The 23,493-nt window shown below is 32.3% G+C and overlaps 3 protein-coding genes across 3 annotated transcripts; 2 read left to right on the forward strand and 1 right to left on the reverse strand.

Moving 5' to 3' along the window:
- Positions 1-4,703: 4,703 nt before the first annotated feature.
- HELRODRAFT_69476 (hypothetical protein) lies at positions 4,704-5,308 on the reverse strand (the record flags this gene model as incomplete). The annotated part of the gene is made up of 3 exons (XM_009030584.1): positions 4,704-4,814; positions 5,057-5,110; positions 5,267-5,308. 3 exons carry the CDS (start codon positions 5,306-5,308, stop codon positions 4,704-4,706), a joined length of 207 nt encoding a protein of 68 aa, XP_009028832.1.
- Positions 5,309-7,454: 2,146 nt separating this feature from the next.
- HELRODRAFT_69527 (hypothetical protein) lies at positions 7,455-8,073 on the forward strand (the record flags this gene model as incomplete). Its single annotated transcript, XM_009030592.1, has 2 exons — positions 7,455-7,727; positions 7,855-8,073. The coding sequence occupies 2 exons, from the start codon at positions 7,455-7,457 to the stop codon at positions 8,071-8,073; spliced, it is 492 nt and encodes a 163-aa protein (XP_009028840.1).
- Positions 8,074-13,110: 5,037 nt separating this feature from the next.
- On the forward strand, positions 13,111-20,389 carry HELRODRAFT_108234 (hypothetical protein). Its single transcript, XM_009031046.1, has 19 exons — positions 13,111-13,192; positions 13,261-13,509; positions 13,792-13,852; positions 14,007-14,130; positions 14,202-14,371; positions 14,465-14,531; positions 14,684-14,753; positions 15,037-15,141; positions 15,261-15,367; positions 15,594-15,669; positions 16,019-16,117; positions 16,476-16,610; positions 16,916-17,058; positions 17,686-17,831; positions 18,067-18,141; positions 18,758-18,847; positions 19,188-19,278; positions 20,111-20,258; positions 20,282-20,389. Exons 1-18 carry the CDS (start codon positions 13,124-13,126, stop codon positions 20,235-20,237), a joined length of 2,004 nt encoding a protein of 667 aa, XP_009029294.1. The 5' UTR covers positions 13,111-13,123; the 3' UTR covers positions 20,238-20,258; positions 20,282-20,389.
- The last annotated feature ends 3,104 nt before the right edge of the window (positions 20,390-23,493 follow it).

Below are 23,493 nucleotides of genomic sequence, written 5' to 3' on the forward strand. Positions count from 1 at the left end.
TCAGTTAATGTAATTTCTTTTAGTAAAATTATTTTACATTTATGTTTCAAAACATACCGATAGAAAATAATGTGATTTTATTCACATTATCAACATTTATTGTAGTATTAAAGGTAATTTCGGAAAGTTTAAAGAATGGTGACCTACTTTTGCTCTATTTCCAAGAACAACAGAAGATCAAAAATTCGAGAAGTTACAAAATATCAAAAATAATACTAATAAACATAGGCCTACATCTTCGAAAATACACGATCTTTAAAAAATACATTTAGAATAAGACAAAACAAACTCAATTTCTTTAAAGTCAGATTAAAAATATCCGACTCCATGTCCGGCTCATCAATAAATTTAGACTCCAGCAAAAATCTTTGACCGACTCCAAAACTTTGGTTATAACAAATAGTAATCATTATTATTATTATTATTAAAGTTGTTATTAAAATGTATTGATAACGCTGAAAAAAGTTTTATTTTAATATTGGTTAACTTTTTTCTTAGTATTATTATTATTTATTATTATTGTTGTTGTTATTATTATTTATTTTTATTGAATAAAAAGCAGTGCTCACTTAATTATCATTTTTGTCATTGCCATCATGATCACCATCCATCATTATCATAATTACCTTGTTCTTCAAGTGCGGCCAATGAGAGATGAGATGATAATGAATGGGGACTTCCGTTTCCGCCTGTCTTATCATCTCTACAACCTCTGAACAGCAAGCATCCCATTTCATCAGCATCATTATCATCACCACTTTGATCATCATCATTTTAGTAGTCTTTTTCTTTTTCGTTATCATCTTAGTCACTTAAATGAAGATTTAAAGTTAAAAAACTCAAAACGTCTTTCTATTTTTAGTTGAGGATATTTTTTTGAAAAACACTGTTTTAATTTTTAAATTTATCAAACGTTTGCTGAATTAGTTGAATATTTTGAAAAATAATTAAGTTATTAAGTTCTAGTTGATCGGCCGGTATATTATGATATTTCTTTCTTATTTTCTATTGTCACGTTGTTAAAAAAAATAGAAGTTTCTGATTCACCACCTTTGCTCCATTCTCAAAGTTCGTTAAAATTTTGAGAAACAACAAGAACAACAAAAATAATAGCAATAACAACAACCTCTGCTACATTTAAAAACCCTCAACGTTCCAAAAAACATTTGCAAAACTTTTTACCGAGACATGCATGCTACATCTTCAACAATAGTTGGACTATTAATCTTCGGTTAGTATTAAATTATTACTTGCTATTAATATTGAAGACTATCAGAATTTGTAAAAAGTTAATAACAAAGTGATCATGCAAACAGCTGAAAACATTTTTATAACTTCTCAAACAACGCAGATTTATAAATCCACATATTGAAATCAGCCCTTCATCATTAAATGCAAAGCTGCAGTTTTCCTAGTTTTCATCTTGTCGTAACCTGGGGGACACCTGTGACCATCCAAGAAACAGATGAAGTTTAAACGAATTTGGATCCGAGGTAAAATTTATAAAAACGAAATTTAAAAAGCAAGCAAATAATAAAAATTAAATAAAAAATTCTACTAAAACATCAGTGTTCTTACAACTTTATAAAACATAGATCCGGTCAGACAACTTTAGCGGTTGGGGCCTAACTTTTGAAAATTTTTCAAACGTTGACCGAGGGAGGATATTTGAAAATTGTTTCAATATGAGTTTTGATATTGACAGGGGGACCAATTTTTGCGGCTGAAGACTTTTTTTGGCTTATCACGTCATTTTTTTGTTAAAAAACCCCTTTTGTTGGACATTGGAATGTTAGAACCCTACACAGAGCAAGAAAACCATTCTAATTGGCAATGAAAATGTAGAGACTTAACATCAAGATATACGGGATCAGTGAAACACATTGGACGGGAGATGGCAAGATGGCATCTCATGAATCAGAACCAGATATTAGAAACAAACATGAAAAGGGAGTGGCCACAGTCATAGAATCCAAGCTGGCTAAAACGGTAACGAATGTGAATTTCGTAAATGAAAGAATAAATCCAAATACGGGCAAAGTTCAGACATGCTAATGTCACATTCATAGAGGCATATGCGCCCACGGATGATAGTGATGATTTCAACAAAGATGAGTTCTACAGAATTTTGCAAGGGGTACTCGATAAAATAAGAAGGCATGATATATTGATGCTAGTTGCTAAAAAATAATGAAAAAATAGGATGCGATAATAAAACATGAGGAAAAACCGTTGGAAATCATGGTATAGATGGTGAAAAAGAAAACAACAATGAAATGAGACATCTGGAGTTATGTTCAAGTAATGAACTTTGCGTCACAAACATTCAGTTCATCCAGAAACTAAGTAGGAAGGTCATGGTAAGTAAAATTGTAACAACATTACCAAAAAAGTTGGCACCCCTGTTGAAATGTTGGCTCCTGGTCAACATTGAAAAACTTGAACAACTTTGTAAAAAAATCCCCGCCTCTCTCCGATCGTCAACTTATATTGGAAAGTGATTTTCAAATTCTCTCTTCCCGGTCATCGAATTATGTTGAAAATCTTGGCCCTCCTTGTCAAAGTTCTGTGAATCCGCTATTTATTTCAATGCCAACAGTAATAGAACCAATGAATTATTCAAAAATCACAGTCTGCGCTAAATGTCGAACGATTGCCATTAATTCACGGCTCAACTCGATTACCCAACAACTGGCACACATATTCCAACGCCACTTCGTAATCAAAAACTACAATCTCATTACTTTTACAACACGTTCTGTGCTTATAATTCAGTAGTTAAACAATCGAAAGATTCTACAGTTCTATAAAGATGGCAAATATAGCAAAGATAATAAAGATAATAACAATCAATTGAAATTAATTTTATAGCGAAATTCGACCATTTCAGCAATTATAACAGTATGTATGTACGTAGGTATGTAAGTATTTTAATGAAATGAAATTTCTTTTTGCAAAAACCAAAGAAGCATAACAATACGTGGACAGGTTAAAACATTTGGATCTCACTAGGTTAACAAATGGCAAGAACGGGGACGACATGATCTATGGATGTACAAAATGATGTCCAGTCCTGTTGATGTTGGTCTCCCTCTTATTGTGGAAGAACGAGGGGCCACAGTTTGAAGTTGAAAAATCAGGCATACCGCAGAAATCTAAGAAAATTTCAATTCATTAACGAATTCTGATTGATTACAGATTTTGTTGTTTTTTCTGTATATAACTTTTACACTCATAAATTGTTTTAAATCGTGTGATCGGTTTGGCTTGCCTTAAATTACGTTTTATGTTTCATTTACACTATGTCATTTTTTTACATATTAAATCTTGTTTTTGTGATTTAGTTTACATCTTTTTCAGTTCTGAAATTTTGTATCATTAACGCTTAGATATGGGCTCATTATTTTTTTTATACGATATTTTATCGAATCCACCAGGTTTTGTGAGTGAAGTACATAAAAATGTGTTTCTAATTTATTATTTACAAATATTTTCAGAAAATTGCAGAAAAAATAAATTGATTTTATTTTTGTGACTCTCAACAAATATCTCACGTATGTTTGAACGATAGATTCGTCGTGCACGAACTTACGAAAATATAAAATAACATCATCAAACAAATTAAAATTATTGAACCAGTGGCGAGGGGTAGGATGAGCCTGTGGTCGGTCAGTTGCCCGAAAAGCAATTTCCAGAGGACACATTTTCACTCGAATGAAAATATCAACAACATTTTACTAAAGAATTTTAACAACAATAAAACATTAAATAATAAATAAACAAACCATTTTTCTTACTATTTATTTATTAATTAGGTTCCTATAGCAAATCACAATTGTTCGAAGTGGGTGAGCATACAATCAATCCCTCTACACTTGAACCCGTCTCACTTTAATTTCAAAATCCTGAGCTAATGCGGCTTTTGGTAGAGGTGTTTCGACATCACGAGCTAAAGTCAATAAATACATTTTATGTGTCATAAAAAGTTGTATATGTAAAACTCGAGGTAGAATTATCCACTTATCTTTGTGGAATAATATATGGTCAATAATCTTTTCATGTGATTCCCTATGAAATGTTGCTTAAGTTAAGTCACTGGAACAAATGATTCAACTAGTTTTGGTTTTTAAACGTTAAAAATACATGACTTCTATTTATATTTCCTCTAAAAAAATTTTCTTTTCAAAATTTTTCCATCAGCTTCTAATTCGAATAACATTTTTTTTATTATTATTCTTTAAAAATCAGGATCTGACAGACGCAGAAACTTGCGCTTGCGTGCAGGTGTGCCTTTGTATCCCGTTATGTTTTTTGCTAATAGTACCCAGGTGAAACTCTGAGAAAAAAACTTAAAATTTTTTTAAATTAATTTTTCGATAAAAGGCAAACCTCAAAAATGTGAGCCATTATTAGTTTCAATAGCGACTATGGTTTCTAAGAGCTGCATACAAAAAAAGTAAAAGCTTGATCATGCAATACTAATGTTCTTTACATTTCAGTGGAATAGAAAGAGACAGCTACATTGAAATATATTTAAATAAATTAATTTAATTTTGGTAAGTTTGGCTGGATCATTTGAATCATTATTATCGTCGTAATTTTTATAATTCTGTCAATCATTAACATTTTTGTCATCCTCACCATCATCATCTACCTCATCATCATCTTCCACCTCATCATCATCTTCCACTTCCTCCTCCACTTCATCCACACGATGGAGGACAGCTAACTTTCCCATGTTCATCGGTGAATATTCTCACCCTGTCCTCCCTGTAATCCATCGTTACCGGAGAATTATCTCTGATGACTTCCACCTTGCGAGTTCAATAAAAATTAGAAATGAATGAATGAATGAATGAATGAACAGAGAAATAGCTAAATGAATGATGAAACATCGAACAATGAAGAAGGGTTGCGTTGTTGAAAGAATGAAGGGCGATTGATAGAACTGACGAATGAACGGATGAATTGATAAAAAAAAACTTACAACATGTAACTTAGGAGACAATAAAAAAAATACATTTTTATCTGATAATTTTCAAATTTGTTTAATAACCTCGCTAAGATCAGGCCTTTCTCTCAACACAATTGCTTTCGCTTCCTCACCGCACTGTGAACATTTAACTAACTTTATATCAAACTGAATGCACAAATTAAATAAAAAAAAGTTGAAATATTTTGTAATAAAAAAAAGTTATAAAAAGTATATTCAAAATAGATTAATTTTATTTGAGATTAATTTTTATTTGAAATTAATTTTCAAAACCTTTCCAACGAGTTCGGGCCATGATGTTTTACTGTCAGCCATGCTGTTATCGATTTAACCTGACCTAGAAAAATAAATCTATCTATTTACACGGAAAATTGCAATTTATAAGCCAAAAATATGAATTGATTATGACGAGTCTAGTCTTTTAAAATCAACTAAAACATTAACTTACGAACGAAAACTTCAGTCTTGACTCTCTACGTCGTAATTATTGATAATTGGTTCCTTGATTATATAATATACTGATATACAATACAGGATACGGACAGCGCACACACACAAACACGCGAAATTAATAAAAATAACAATTAATTACTACACGAAAACTAAATCAACAACAACGTAATGAAGACTACAAGAATTAAGTTGCCACCACCGTTGATTTCATACGTTTGCCACTTCACTTTTATTATATACCCACTCAAGCATCCAACTGGCATTTATTTATTCTGTACCTACATTATATATATATATATATAGTGCACGAAATGTTCTGGGTTACCTCGTTATATGATCCAATAAAGTGAATGAATGCATGAATGAGTGTTTGAAGAAAAAGTGCATGAATAAGATAATAAAGGAATGAACTACTAAATAGTAAATTTAGTAAATGCATTGTTTCATTGACGTAGTTAAGCTGCAGGTGCTGTTATCATGAAATGTTGGTAATAAATTAGACACTTAACACTCGAGTGTTGTATTATTAATATTGAACTTTAGAACAAATCCTACATGATTCTATGGTTTGTGTGAGTGTTCTAAAAATAAAATTCATGGTTCTAAATGTCAAAATTTGTGAATGTCAAAGTTTGTGCGGTTCCACCAAATCTATCTATTTTTCAAAGTATTTTTTTTATTATTATTCTTTAAAATTCAGGATCTGATAGACGCAGAAACTGTTACAGCATGCAAGGCAGTAGTACAAAATTAAACAATTAAGTGAAAAAATAAATAAAAAAGCGGAGAAAGAAAAATGTTTAAACATAAAAAAATAAATAGAATAAAATAAATAATAATAATAGAAGAAATAAAAGAAAAAAACTAAAGTTTTTTACAAAAACTTCATGACTTTTTGAATACAACTTTTACAATCAATGCATTATAATTTCATTAAAATAATTTGCCTAATGATATTTTACACTGGCCCATCAAACGTATCTCATTATAAACTTTGATGTCCCACATCCATTATAATTGTTAGTGAGAAATCACAACAGTTTAGGCTCAGATGATAAGCAGGACTTGTTCTAATTATATGGCATGGACCAATGAATACAACGCGATGACGCCAGTTTACATAAGGTTAACATTCCTCGCAAATGTTTTATTTCAATTCCTATATGTAATATAATGTACACGTACACAAACCAGTTCAAAAATTCTTTAACTTCTTGGATGTCCTATTTAAATTTAAAAGTGAATTTTGTTACGTAACCAACCGCTTGTTGTCCTGTCGTTAGATGTCAGTTAGCATTGTCAGGAGGGCGCATCAATCATATTTATCCTAAAATTAATTCAATCCTTTGAGATTTAATTTTAATATCTCTCTTAAAAATGGAAATAAAAAAAATAGCAAACGGCGAAACGGTTGATATCTGGTCGTACGGCGTTCCGGATCAGTGCACCAGTGATTATGATGAAATAACGTACGAGAAGGGATTGGAGTGCTACGAGAAGTATATGCAGGCTGCCCACGGCATGATATTCTCCAGATCAGATGATGTCCTCTGGGGCAAGTTCAAACGACATGCTAATATCATGGTTGGTTTTGGTTGGTTTTATTATATCTTTTACTTTTAGATTGCTGTTCCTTTGCTTTGCTTTGTACTTTGTGTTGCTGCTACTTCTACTCTATTAGCTGTGTTCCACATTGTTTTTTAATAAGATGTAGTGACAACAAAACTGTCTTTGTCAGTGTTATTGTAGCTCGTAATTATATAATAAACAGTTTTTCAATTTTATAGGTAAAATTATAGTTTTGTCTAATAAGTAATAATTAATAAATGTTATTTTTTAGGGATTTTATATTCTAATTTAAATGATTGATGAGTTAGTAATTTAATTGTAAGATAAGGTTGATTTATTATATTAACGTCACTTAACTGAATATAATAATAATATATTTAACAATTTTTAATGAAATCATAAAACTAACTTCCTTCTAATTTTCTACTTTTCATCTTAGATGCAGATGAGATCTGAAGGTAATCTTGGGTTTGGAGGTGGTCTGCTGGATTCAGAAGTTACTGAGAGTGTGGTCGATTGTTTGAATAGAGAATACCAAGAAGAATTAAATCTAGACCTTGAAAAGTGCAAGTTTAAGCAGGAAGATCACATCATGACAGCTGTCAATCATAAGTTAAAGTTTGTTACACACTTTTATGCACATGAAGTAAGCAATGAATCATTTTATGAAATTGAAAAAGATTCTGTCAACGCTTCACATTGGGGAACTGAGGTTTGTACTGATTGGTCTTACTCACTAATTAAAATTATGCAATTAAATTTATTTATAAAATAGTTTTAAAGGGAGTGTTTAAATAATTATTAAATATTATATCACTTTGAAATATTTATTTTGAAAGACATTTGGAATTGTGCGAGTGCCTTTATTTGTTGTCGACTCAGACAAGTTCAGAGGATTGCCTGTTTTTCTGGCGAATTGTTTTGCTGGTTGTGCAAGGGAACAATTGATGGAAACAATAAAGAGGAAGCAGTTGATTCCGCTGGAAGATTTGCAGTTTGCATGTAAACGTTTTAAAGATTACATGGCAGTTCAATCCCTTTGTAAAGCTAAAAAATGATGCTTTCTTATTTATGAGTTTATTAAAATTTATTTTATTCCATTTTCAATATTTTTAGGTAGTTACTGTCACTTGAATCATAAATTCTAATATTGTATCTTATTGATTGACACATGGTAGATTTCTTTTAATTTGTTATTACCTTAGGAAAATTTTTGTTCTGTCTCATTGTTTTAATCAATTGATATTTAATAAGCATTTGCGTCTTGTTATAATTTTAAAATAATACGACGTTAATACGATATCGCAATTTAGTCTGTAATGAGTTATAAGTATATGAATGAGACGATACCAGATACTGCCGATAATAACGATACGATATCGAGATCTCGATTCAAATTTTTTAGTGTTGGAACGTGTTAATTTAACTTCTTTAAATGGCAGACACTCGTTAACCACTTTAGCTATCGACAAATTAAAGATAGGCTTGAGATTGAAACATCAAAATAACAACTGAAATGTGCTTATTGAAATAGAAAAATAAAATAAATAAATAGACGTTATTTTTTGCGCCAAGCTTGCTATTCCCTTTATATTATATATTAGTGAGTTATGATGTAACAAAGCTCTAGATAGCATCATCATTCATATCCACGAAGTTTATGATATGATGATCTTCGAGTTTTTAAGACAGTAGAACTATTTGAACCGGGGTATCGCGCAATGACGATGACTCATGTCACACTCACACCGTCTGAGCTTATTCTCCAGTGGTGACGTAGTGGTGATAATTATCATCTTGTCTGCTTCCAATTTCCGCGCCATTTTTTGCAACGATGTTTGAATCCGGAAAGTTCCATATCTACCTTAACCAATTATTTGATTAATTCCATTCTTTTTAGAATCGCTCACAATCCTTAAAAAAAATCACATACATTATTCATATATAAACTAAATTGTCACGTCATCGTCCTATGTAAATTGAATACATCATTAAACCTCACTTTCATCCATGTTTCATGAGCTCTTTTAAATTAATTAGGCATCTCTCTTTCTGAAAAGTGAATTTCGGCAAAAAGTCGTGTTTCGCGGCATTTTGAAAACTCAAGAAACAAAAAAACAAATAATTGTAGACTGTAGAGAGGCAGGAAAATAGGATCATGCTGGAGGATGTTGGTAACAAAGATGTTTTCGCGGAGAAGAGACCAATATTTGTCTACTTCTGCAAAAATTGCGATAAAATAATTGGGGATTCGTTCAGTTTGTTGCGGAATGACGAGACGTTCCTAATTTTGCAAAGTATGGTTTTTTATGCTTTATTTTATTTATTTGGTTATTTATGTATGTAGTGTTGTTATTTTTGTTTTACTTTATTGATGATGATGAAATGAAATATATATTATTAATTTTATGAATGAATAAACGAGGATGAATTAATTAAAAAAAGTTTATGAAGTTGTTGATTGCATATTTTTTGTATTTTTTTAATGTTTAATCTACACTGAAGATCATAGAAAATGGTTGATGAAAATGTCCTGAGATATTAACTGTCACTGCTAAATAGTTGAATTTATCACTAATCTAAGTTTTTTATTTATTTTGTTTAATTGAAGCTTTATATTTACAGATCAAATTAAATTAATTAAATCATATAAAAATGAATTCATAAAACAAAATTGCAGATGGAATTGTTGATTGAGCTGTTGAGCTTTTAAGTTCAATTTTCAATTTTAAGTTGTTGAATTTTACATTACAAACAATGAATAAGAATTTAATTATTAATTAGCATAAGTGTTATTAAAAATGCGTGGTCCATATTTATGGAGTAGATTAGTAATTAAGATGAAAAAGATAATGTTTAAATTCATGGTGAAGAATTATTTTATTAGAAAAAACAATGTTGAATGTGTTGAATGATTGACTGCTTGTCTTACAATTTGTTGTTTTAATCTATTTTTCAATAAATTTATCAGATCATTTTTGTGGTTCCGTTAACGTCGATCAGAGGTTGCTTGTCTCAGCTGACAAGCATTTTTTAGGATGGTTAGTGCTTTTTTATTTTTTTCTAAATAATTAAATAATCTATTCTAAGTGTGAAATATATGCTATAATGATGTGTTAAAATTGTTCATGTGTGTAATGTACATCAGGGTGCCATTGAAAATTGAAGTTTATGTGATAATAAGTCTCACGGGCTGGATTTATTCCTCTATATACTGAGCTAACAAAGAAAAAATTTCAGAATTATCAGACAATATTTACTGGTTGCATAATTAACCCCAAGTATAACATACGAGGGTCGAGAACTACTTCGCTCATAATGTAGCTTCTATTGCAATGTTAATTAGTTCTTCAACAATAACTGACTTCTTTGACAGACAGAGGAAACTGGTGACGATGACAATCAACAACCTGCAGGAGGAAATGTTTTTGATTCTCATGTTTTGTTATTACGGAATTGTAGTTTTTTATATGTTCATCTACATCAGGGGTGGGCAAACTATGGATCGTCTTCACTATTGTCACTACTGGTGGTAGACGAGTCATTCCTTTGGCTTTGATTAGAGGCAGCTGCAGCTTCGGAGGCCACACGCATATTTTCACTTTTATATCTTTTATTTGCTTTTTCATTTCTATTATGCTGTCGTTTTTTCACATCATGTAGCACCAAGTCAATACCACCTAAGCACCAGTGCTTCCCTTCTCCCTTTGTGCTATCAAAAAATCTTTATCTTTTGATATCTTGGTCAAGTTCAACATCAAATAACTTATCAAGTGCCGATGTAAATGACTGTTCATTGTGCTCCTGACTTTCACTACATCGTTTAACTGCTTTTCTAAGGTTCTGCCATAGTTTATGTTCTCTCTTTATTTTGTTAACAATGTGATGTTGCTGACGTGTGGGAATTCTCGCCTTCTCCCACAACACAGTTACTTTACTAGCAGCAAATGTAGCGCTTTGTTGAATACTTTTTCTTTCATTATTTTGATACTAAAAGAAACGAGATAAAACCTGCTGATTTGATGGTAATTTGGAACCTGTGATGTGTTCTGCCACCCCGCCAATGAGCCAAATTTAACACGGTTTTTTGATGTCGCTTGTTGACGGAATTGCAGTGTCCTCTTCAATCAAAAATAGACCTTGTAATTTGTTTAAGTCAACAATAAATAGCTCTCATGACTTATAAATTATAAATTTCAATCAATAAACAGCTGTAGCTTAGACGTTAAATTTAAATATTGTCTATTTTTGTGGTCAGTCAACAACGATGTACAACACAAATGAACAAATACTTTAGCATGTTCTAACACTACTGCCTTTAAAATAGAAATATTTAAGACAAACTAGGACTGTAACAATATATTTGTCAGTTTTCATATATAATAATACAAGTATGCATAAATTGGTATGTGTTGAGGCATAAAATTGGTAACTGCAAATACTGCATATGATAACCTATTACGAGTTGCAACTTTTGCTGTGTTTGGAAAACCTCTAATTTTGGAGCAATCTGAACGAAATTTTTCCTGTTTGTAATTGATATGAATAGGAAAACTTTTAGGACATAAGACCACGGAAAATAGCATTTTATTTTTTCCCATGCAACGCATTGGCACCCTAATGTTCGTCATGCAGCTCATACCATGTAGTCACCTGCTCAAAGTGCTCCCAGGAACTTGGCCAGACCTTCAAATCAACCCCCGAACAGCTCGATGAGTTCAGAAATTCTTTCTGCTTTATTGTTGATCGAATTAATATGTAGGTGTTTGATTATTAAAAGTGTTACATTTCTTCAATTTATGAATTAATTTGGTTGTCATATTGTTAATTTGTGAGTTATTTTGTTTGTCTTTGTAGATTCACAATTTAATTATTTAATTAATTAACTAACTAATTAATTAAATAAATATCCTAGGTTGCAACTTGGTACCACGTGTTCACCTAACATGACAGAATATTTTTGTGAAATTGATCAGGTAATTTTAATTTATTTCATACCATTTATAGATATTTAATTATTGTAATTCAAGTTGCCAATGTTGTTATCACACAGCCATGATATACTTACTACTTTTTCAATTATTTTCAGATGAAATCAGTTATAATTTCATTACATAAGAGATTGTCACAAGTTGAAGAAAAGTTGGCAGGAGGCAATGGCCTGAATTAATGTCCTAAGTGTTAATTGTTGTATATCTAGATATTATCGATAACGCCTGATTTCACTATGTAAAGTTGTATTTTTGTAAATATTTGTAAATATTTTTATATTCTATTTATATTTTATTTTATATTTAGGTTTTTAAAAAAAATTGTAAATGCAACATGAGTTTTTTCACGTGAGCTAGGGACGTGTTATTATGTACCGTTATAATAATTAACTTATGAGAGCAGGATAATGGGATTGACTGTGGCTAATTCAAAATACAAATTGATTGATTGATTGATTGATTGATTGATTGATTGATTGATTGATTGATTGATTGATTGATTGATTGATTAAATGTAAGTCGAGTGGAAGATGTGGAATGAAACTTGCGTCTGTTATGTTCAGTTATTAAATAATGAACTTTGCTGTACTTTTTTCAATATATAGTTCATTTTTACTTAACATTGTGATCACGAAAAAACTAGTTTATTAATCTAAATTTTACCACTTGGAATAATTTTTCGATCACTCATTAAATGTGTTTGTGTACTCTAAGTATATGGTTAGTGCATACATACAAAATATGTCTTATAATCTTCTCTTATAATTTTGTCTCAGCTTATGTGAATTAACCTGATTTGAGAACTCATGAAGCCATCTGAAACATAATTAGATGAGATGAGTTTTTGCAAGTGCTTGAAAGTGTGGTTAAAACAGCTTAAAGGAAAATAATGAAAATTGGTTGCAGATATATATATATATATATGTATGCGTGTGTGTATTATAAATATATGCATATATGTAGAATAAATAAATATATATAGTAGGTTTGCCAAAATTTGCATTACTTAACGTTACAAATTTTTACCATCTTTGGAAATCAATTGAATAAGTTTTCAATTCTTTGTTTCAAAAAAACACATTGTTGAGCGATAATCAAAGTAGATATTGAAATTTCAATGAAAATGAAGAAAATTAATAAAAAGAAGGTCACAGAAATGAAATCGAAAAAGCTTCCTGAAAAGATGGTTTTAAAATTTTTCATCCTTTAATTATTTACCTTTAATTTTTATAACTTTATAAATTTTTTAATTAGGAGGTGGATCTCCAAGATGAGGATGATGAGTCTGTTGGGGCGAATGATGGTCATCGTGATGATGAATACGATAGCGATGGGGTAGACGACGTAGATATGGAGAATGATAATGATGATGGTGACGACATTAAAAAAACAGATCTTAAAAAGGTTAAAAAGTTGAAAAAATTAGCAAACAATGACAAAACTCAAAAAACAAAAACTGAGAAAAATCTGAACCTGAAAAACTCTTCAAACAAACGAACTAAGGTTGATTGATTAATTAATTGGTTGATTAATCCACATTGATTGATTGGTTGGTTGGTTGTTTGATTGAAGTTAAAATTTATCAGTTAATTAAGTTAATCAGTTTGTTTATTATAAAATGAATATTTAATATTTTATAAACCCTCAGTGGATTATATTATTAATTATAATATGAATGGTCATAGCCGATTTATGTCATCACGAAAGAGTAGACTAAATTAATTTCTACCACTTAAAAAAATAATTAAAATTTATTTTTAATATTTGATTTATAATTTATATCAGTCCTCTACGGGAAATGGTCCTAGACCCAGTAAAATTGCCAAAACAGAAGAAGCAGATGGAGGTTAATTCGATTATTAGATTTGCTGAATGTTCAAAGAGTTATTTATTGATTGAACATTTTTTTTAAACAATTTATTTATAATATAAAAGTGTTAATATCTTGGGTATCTCAAATAATAAATTAATATGATGTTTTAATCCTTTCTTCTTATTAGGTAAACATAAGGTGAAGTTAGACACATCTGATTTCGGCGATAGAAAGAAGATTAGGAAAATGAGAGAAAATGAATTTTATGACGTGGCCCACGAGTCAAAAGTTTTGTGGGAGCAGATAAGACAGTGTGTATTGAGTTTATTTTTCATTCCTTCTTTTTCCCAATTACGATTTATAACAATTATATGTCCTTCAGAGCTGACTTAGACCCCAAAGAAAGAGCAAAAATATTTCTTAAACTGTTCAAATTAGTATCTGGCAAGTGTGACCATCTTGTTTTAGCCCACGACACATCTCGTGTTGTACAGACTCTCATCAAATATGGCGATGCAAAGCAACGAAACTCAGTGTTCCTCGAGATTAAAGGTTTTTTATATTAAAATATTAAAATAATTTTATTTACTAATTAAATTTAATTTGAAACGATTAGAATTATTTATCACTAATACAATATTTCAGATAAAATTTTGTTGATGATCAAATCTAAATTCGCCAAATTCATTATCAAGAAGTTTCTTAAATATGGGTAGGTAGCACTTGTTTCTATTCGATTCTGTGTTTATATATCTATGTCTCCATTTATTTATTTGTTTCTTTGGTTTTTTTATAAACTTTTATGTTGATCATTATGAATAAACGTTTTTATGAAATTTTTGCGTTGACATCCAATGCGATCAGATCAAAAGAGCACCGATTGGATATCCATGCGGTAATAAGGAAACACATCTCCAAACTAATCAAACACAGGGTTACATCCTCATCCAATTAATTATAATTAATTAATTATTAATTAGTGAATTAATTAATGGTTAATTAATAGTTTTTCAATAGCTAATTAGTAAATCAATTAATTTATAATTAGTGAATTAATTAATGATTAACAGTTTTTTCAGTGGCTAATTAGTTAATAAATTTATTTATAATTATTGAATTATTAAAAACCTAATTTGATGTAATATTGGTTATTGGTTAATTAAACAAATACTCTATAGACTTAACAGTTGATTTAATGATTAGCATAATTTATTCAGGAGGCCAGTGAAGTGGTCGAATGTGCATATAATGACTATTCAAACGCAGCTCAGCGAAGTCAGATGGAGATGGAGTTTTATGGGCCTTCGTATTTTTTAGAGAAAGTTAGCTGCCATAATTAACATATACCTCAAATAGATAATAAAAAACAACTATTTCCTTTCCATAAAAGTTGTTCATAATTTTCTACTAATTATAATAATTTATTCAAAAAACTTTTCAGACAGCGAACATGAGCATGAGTGTGATTGATTTTGTAAGGGAGCATCCCGAAAAGAAGGCGTCAGTCGTCGAATTCCTCAAGAAAATGTTGGATTCCCTCATTGAGAAGTAAGTGACTGGACATTTATTTGATAGGCATGATACTGTGTAGGGTATCAATCATTCCTTGTTGTTATTTGTTACATGTTGTTATTCAGCTTAGAATTTTTGTCATTTTATTTTATTATATTTTTATTTGTATTTGAAAATTATTCAGTATTTATTGTTAAATATGTAACGTTATTTAGCTTATTATGATCGTTGATGTTTTGTTGAATAATAATTTTTTCTACAGGAACGTCCTCCAGATGACATTCGTCCACAAGTTGTTCCACGATTTCTTTGAAATATGCGACCAGCCGCAGAGATCCGTTAGTGCAAGGGACTGAACATTATTGGAGATGCCGTTATGATGGAGCTGTCTAATTTGTCTATGCTGTGTTTATCGCTATCTTTATGATTCCTAAGTTGATTGCTTGATAGATTCATTAGTTCATTCATTCCATTGTTTATTCGTTCGTTTTGTTGAATAGTGAATTGGTCATTTATTTCATTGATTATTTGACTGATTGATTGACTAATTAATTGATTGATTGACTAATTATGTGATTGACTGAATTTATTTGACTATTTTATTACTTGATTGATTGATTGATTGATTGATTGATTGATTGATTGATTGATTGATTGATTGATTGATTGATTGATTGAAATATGAAGGAAATGATAGAAACATTGAGAGATCATATCATCCACTTTGTTCACACAAAACTTGGCTCAAGAGTGGCTATGAAGTGTTTCTGGTTTGGTAATGCAAAGGTTGGTCGGTTGGTTGGTTGGTTGGTCGGTTGGTTGGCTGGTTGGTTGTTTAGGTTTATCAGCAAATAGCTATTATCTATTGACATGAAGTAACATCTTCGTAAAACTGTTCTCTACTAAAATATCATTGAATGGTGTAATATTCATTATCAAACCACATCATTCAAGCTGCTGCATTGTCATTTAATCACATCATCTTCAGGCACCCCAAAAAACATCATCACAAAAGCTACTTCATCACCATTCTCATCATCATATTAGCTTACGTCCTCGTCACGGTATGAACCATCATCATCGTCATCATCACATCACCGTCATCATCACGCGATCATCGTCATCACCACATCATCATCATCAGGACCGCAAAGTGATGATAAAGACTTTCAAGACGTTTGTGGTCAAAACATGTAAGGAGGAGTTCGGCCATTTTGTAATGTTGGCCATGTTCGACTCCGTTGATGACACCAAGATTGTTCAGAAGGCCATTCTCGATGTTAGTCTGCTCTTGATGTCATTCTCTGGTTGCCTTCATGTTATTAATGTTATCACGTTATGGCGTCTTTGTGTTGTTGTTGATGTTATTTTATCATTGCTCACTCATTTTACATTATCGTCTTCTTTTTATATCTTTATCAGTTTTTTATCAGTTTTTTCATACTTGTTGTCCACGACATTCTCATTACCATTCACATCAACGTCATAATTCACATCAACGTCATAATTCACATCAACGTCATAATTCACATCGACGTCATCATTCACATCAACGTCATCATTCACATCAACACATGAACCCAGGAAATGATGAAAGGTCTGGATGAATTGGTACCCGACCAGTACGGCCGCAAAGTGCTCCTGCACCTGACCTGCCCCCGCAACCCCCTTTTCTTCCACCCCGACGTCATTAAGATACTCAGCTCTGGAGATGGAAATGAACACAGGTCGGTAATTGTGTGGTGTGGTGGCAGTGGTGAATGAACTGAATAAACACGCGCACACACAAACAAACACGCACACACAAGCACACAAACGCAGTATCAATACATTCACACGCACACACACAAACGCAGTACCAATACATTCACACACACACAAACGCAGTATCAATACATTCACACAAACACACACACAGACAGTGACCTATTACTAAGATACTCGTACATTTCATATGGTATTTTGATCAAGTACATTACGGTGGCTGTATGCATATTTATGACATTGGTTGGTTAGGTAGGCACATGTGTGGTCCTCTGGTCAGTTGTGTAATAAATAAATAAATAAATATGATCGTTAAAAAAGTCTAATTACCGTATAACATGAATGTCTTACCTAGCTACTCGCACGTTTTGTGTGGGGATTTGATTAGGGACGTAATGTTAATCTACATTCGTTTCTGACATTGTTCAGTGTTCGGTTTTTAAACTTGTGTTTCTGTGTTAGGTGGCTCGCCACAGCCATCCTCTACCTAGAAATTTGTTTTGGGGTCAAATAAAATTGTATTGTATTAAATATAATAATAATAAATAATTTCATAATAAATAAATAATTAAATAATAATGCAATGACAGCAAGAAGGATGGAAAGACGAGACAGATGGAGTTGTGGTCGTACCTGTCACCGACCTTGATGGACTGGATGTCCAGTCACGTCAGGAGTATGACAGCTGACAGCTCCATGCTGCTGTTTGTGGCTGCTGTCGTCATAAATGCTGCTAGTTAGTTGATGTCTTCCCTGCCTGCTGGGATGTCGTTGTTTGTTTGTTTGTCTGTTTGTTTGCTTGTTTGTCTTTAATGTTCTCGTTTGCGGTGTTCCTTGTTTGCTTGTGATGTTTGTTTGTGTTGTTGTTCGTTTCGCGTTACCATCTCTGACATTATCATTATCATCATCGCTATCATTATCATCATCACCACCATCATCATCATCATTACTATCATCATCATCGTCATCAGCTGATCCCACGAAAGTTATGAAGGCAGTTTGTGAGCTGGTTGCTGAACCATTTACAATGACGTCCTTCAACAAAGGTTATTTTTAGAGTGTTGTTATTATTATTATTGTTGTTATTATTTTTGTCTCTGTGTGTGTTTGTTTTCTTGTCTGTCTGTTTGTTCGTTCGTTTGTTCTTTCGTTTGTTTGTTCTTTCGTTTGTTCGTTCTTTCGTTTGTTCGTTCTTTCGTTTGTTTTTTGGTTCGTTTGTTCATAGTCTTCTTTGCCGTTGTTGGCATTATTTTTATTTCTCCATCATGAAGTTCCGAGCAGTTCGGAGTAGCTTTCGAAGTTTTCCTCAATTTTATGCAGTCAGACTTTTGCTTTATGACGACCGCCAAATGTTTTATGTATTACACGTGCACACACGCACTTGTAGGTACACACACTTACGTGTAAGTACACACACACACACACTTACGTGTAGGTACACACACACACACACGTGTAGGTACACACACACACACACATACACATTACAGTAAACGAGTATGGGGCTTGAGTAATAGCCACCTGCATGAATTATATCTCATCTATTCTTTATTCTCTTTTTCATACTCTTATTGGCATCATTATTATTGTTAATGTTTTGTTATTGTTGTCCTTGTTGTTATTATTATTATTATTTCCAATATTGTTGTTGTTGTTTCGCAGGATTCCACTTCATCGATGATTCAAGCGGTCACGTGACCTTGAAGAAGTTGATTCAAAATGATAGGGAGAGAATGAAGAGGGGGGAGGAGGGTTAGTTGCCATCATCATCATCATAATCATCATCGTCGTCATCATTTCATTTTTAGATCTTCCCATGCTGCCATCTGCATGCTCTCCTCTCCACACTTACTCAACCTTTTAATCATCACAGTCTAAATCATTGGAACTATTATGTACCTACTTGTCATTTGCAACATCATCATCACTACAATCATCATCATCATTACTACAATCACAATCACTACAATCATCATCATCACTACAATCATCATCATCACTACAATCATCATCATCATCACCACAATCATCATCATCACTACAATCAACATCATCATCATCATTACAATCGTCACCACTACGACCCCAATAGTGTTATTCTCGCTGGTCTTGTTGGATTCAGTGACTGGAGAGCATTTGAAGTCCTGGCTGCAGTCAAACCGCGGATGTTTCGTAATCATCAAGTATGTTCTTATCATCATCATCATTGTGATTATTGTGATGATGATGGTTGTGAGGATGATGATGATGATTGTGATGGTTGTGATGATGATGATGATAATTGGGATGATTTTGATGAGGATTTCAATGCGGTTTTGTTGGTGTTTGTTGCTCCGCAGATTTTTTCGTATCGTTGTTGTTGTAATTGTTGTTGTTGATGTTGTTGTTGATGTTGTTATTGTTGTTGCTGTTTGTGTTGCAGTTGCTTCTTTTGTTGAAGGCGTACGAGTGTGAAATATTTTCTGTCGTCGCTTCTTTATGACGTCACGCCCTTGTTTCCCCTGCTGACTGCTTTCGATTGAGATGGCCATGCTGATGGCTCTGTGGTGATGGAGGGAAGAAAGGAGGAAAGTTTTAACTGGTTGGTCGCCCAGTGAGGGCTGAAGGTGCATTTGAATTCAACCAACCAACCAGAAGCAAACCTCGTGCGCATTGCTTCGTGCCTTTGATGCAAAACACTCTGTCAAGTGGTGAATGGGGTTTTCCTTGCGTTCGAACACGAGGGCTTTAACGTTGGTCTGTCTGGACACTTTACTGCTACTGCTCCGCCAGATTCGCTGCTGGAATGATAATGAACTTTTTTTATTTTTTCAACTTTTCGTTTTTACTTTATTACTTGAGGTTTTTTATTCACCTACACTAATCACGTTGTGGTTGTTGCTGTTGTTGTTCTTCTTCTTGTTGTTTTGCATGTGTCATTGTCATTGTTGTTTTTGTCATTACTCTTGTTATTATTATTATTATCGTTGTTGTTGTTTTTATTATTATTATTTTCATTGTTGTTGTAATTTTCAGTATGCTGGATTTGGAGAATGACAGAGTGACAGAAAGAATAAAAGAGTACCTACTCAACTGCAAATCCACGCTCAAGAAACTTGAGAGCAAGGGAGCAGAAATATTATTGAAGAAATTGAACGGCTGAGTGAGTGAGTGAGTGAGTGAGAGAGGCTTGTTATTGCTTGTTGTTGGCTTGTTATTTAAATAACTATTCAATGGACCGTACTTTTGAATGCTTGGTTATTCTGATAGTTTTCGTTTTGAATGTTGATATATTTGAAAGATATTTTAAAAGCAGTTTGCTCATTTGTTTTTCCTATCCTATAAACATAAACATAAAGAAATGATGGGCGCGAAAAACATATGCCTATATCTAAATGAAATAAAATGTTATTATAACATTATTATATGTGATGACTTTTCAAAAACAGAAATAAACACACACACACACACACACACACTCACTTATATACTTATAATAAAATAAAGATGTATGTTACACACACATACTATCACACACGAACCACATCCACACACACCCGTATAATACATGCATACTTATACTAAAACAATACTGATAATGAATAATCTTATTCATTATTCATATAAAAAGCAAAATTATGTATTTAATGTTGAGAATCAGTTTCTATTAGCCGTTTCCACATTCAAAGACGTTTTCTAAAAATAATTGCACATTGAATTTTTAAATTAAGTTAACAATCGTTCATAATAATAACATTCATAAAAAATGTGAGTCGTTCAACAGACTTTGTTATAATGAATGTTAATGACCCAGGGAGTTGCACGTTCTGTTATGTTTGCCTCTCGTATTAACCGCTCTGTGCCTCAATTGATCGATAACTTGTTAGTTCATGCACGCACATCTGGGCAGGTAGAAATCATCCTGCTTGTAAATGGATTCGATAGACTCTATGCGTGTGCGTCGTACGTATGTTAGGTGATGCATGCCATATAGTTGGGCGGTACTGCGTGGATCCTTGGTAACATCCATCCGTACACTTCGCCGTATATGTACGTACATACTTAAATATGTGCCTATGTACATTTGCTGCACATTATTGGAAACACATAGAGATTATCCCTGTACCAAAAGTCGGCTCCGGCCAAACTTCGGCTGTCTTACCATATCAATCAATCAATTAGTTTATAAAGCGCTATTTCCACGATGTTCAACAGCGCTCCTCAATAAATTTTGCAAACAGATGGGTCTTGAAATCCGCTCTGAACTTCGTAAGTTAAGGAGAAGTAGTCAGAAAAGGAGGTAGAAAGTTCCAGAAAAAATGGCCAGAAAAAGCAAATGCAGATTTAGCAAAAGAGTGTTTAACACGAGTTAAGAAGAAACTAGAATAAGAAGACGATCGTAAACCGGAGCGTTTGGGTTCAATTAATATATCTGAGAAGTACTTAAGAAATAATTTTTAATTCTAATGTTTCAGACTAATTTTCTAAAAAAGATCCTGCTTCAGGTTCGCATCTACGATCGGATAATATGAATTTGTTGGTGGTTCCGGTGTAAGGTGATTGCAATTTGCTTCAATCAATCAATCAATCAATCAATCAATTAGCTTATAAAGCGCTATTTCCGCGATGTTCAACAGCGCTCCTCAATGAATTTTGAAAACAGATGGATCTTGAGATCCGCTCTGAACTTCGCAAGTGATGGAGAAGTAGTCAGAAAAGTAGGTAGAGAGTTCCAGAGCTTCGAGAGATATTGGTGGTCCGACCATCTGGAACAGCCTACCGGCATCAATGAGAAGACATGGAATTTGTCTTTCTATGTTAAAAAAAGAATTGAAAACATTTTTATTTTCCGCTGGAATATGTCTATGTTTGTTTATATTTAGTTTATGTATAGTAACAATTTTGTTTTCTGTATTGCTATGGTGATATTGTGCGTGCTTATTTATTCATTTGTGACAATTACGCACAGTAATAATTCTGTTAAATTATTTTAGGTAGCCAGTGCAAGAGAACAAGATATGGAGATTTATGAGAAAAGAAAGGGGCACGAGCAACTAGACTAGCAGCAGAGTTAAAAGCTTTACTTAAAAGATATAGTGTAGAATCAGGAAGACCATAGTAGAGCAAGTTACAATAATCAATCCTAGATAAGACTAAAAAAGTAACAAGAAGGAGGAGAGTAGGATTGTCAAGAAAAAGCAAAAGATTTTTATTCTACGTAGATGAAAATAAAAACTTCTAGCGACACTATTAATCTGAAAAGAAAGAGACATACTAGAGTCAAAGATAAAGCTTAGACTACGAAACTTGTGAGAAACATCAAGAGTTTTAGAATCAGGAGGAATAGTAATAGAGTGTTTAGATTTATTAAAACAAATTAATTCAAATTTAGAAGGATTAAGTTTAAGACACATAGAGTCAGACCAAGCAATAATTGAAGAAAGACATAGAGATAGATTATAAAGAACACTATTGAGATTAGATGGAGGAAAAGAAGTATAAATATAAGAATCATCAGCATACAGTTGACTAGTGAAAGAAAAGTTATTAATAATACGAGGTAGTTCAGAAGTACAGAGTATAAATAGAAGAGGGCCAAGGATAGAATCCTGAGGTACCCCGAAAGGAAGAGCTGAGGAGTTAGTAGAAGTAGAATTATTGAGAATTGAGAACAACAGAAGAAAAACGATTGCAGAGATAAGAAGAAAACCAAGATAGACAAGAATCAGTAATATTAAAAGAATGATCTAGCAGCCTCAAGAGAATAGTATGATTAACAGTATCAAAAGCAGAGGAAAAGTCAAGAGCAAGAAGAAGAGTAAGATTACTATTGTCACTAGAGAGAAGAATATCGTTATGTATTTTGAGTAAAGAAGTTTCAGTACTGTGAGCAGGTCCGAAACCAGATTGAGATACAGGTAGCAAGGAGTTAGAGTTTAAATAAGATGACAATTGATTATAAAATAATTTATCTATTATTTTAGAGATGAAAGTAATATTAGTAACATGTCTATAATTTTATAAAAAGAAAGGATCTAAAGATGAGTTTTTAAGAATAGGAATACCAATAGAAATCTTATAAGAAGTAGTATCCGGGTCAGATTCCGGATTGGTGTGAGGTAACCATTTCAAATTTGAAATGCGTCCTCAGATGACCTGAAAAATGTCAACATCATCAGTCAAAGTGACTTTAAGAAACGTCTGAAGAATCATCTGCTCAAGATCCAACAGCGAAGGAAATCAAAAGTGCGCTTCTGAGGTCAATTCACCAGAAGCATTGTATAAGTTCAGCAATATTATTGTATGTATATATATATATCTATATCTATATATATGACATATAAGAGCATATAAAATGCGCGCGCGAACACAAGCACACGTGTTTATATTTGTTGTATGAAGAGGAAGATGAAGATGTC

This window comes from Helobdella robusta (genome assembly GCF_000326865.2).
Source record: "Helobdella robusta unplaced genomic scaffold HELROscaffold_7, whole genome shotgun sequence".
Classification (NCBI taxonomy): Eukaryota; Metazoa; Annelida; class Clitellata; order Rhynchobdellida; family Glossiphoniidae; genus Helobdella; species Helobdella robusta.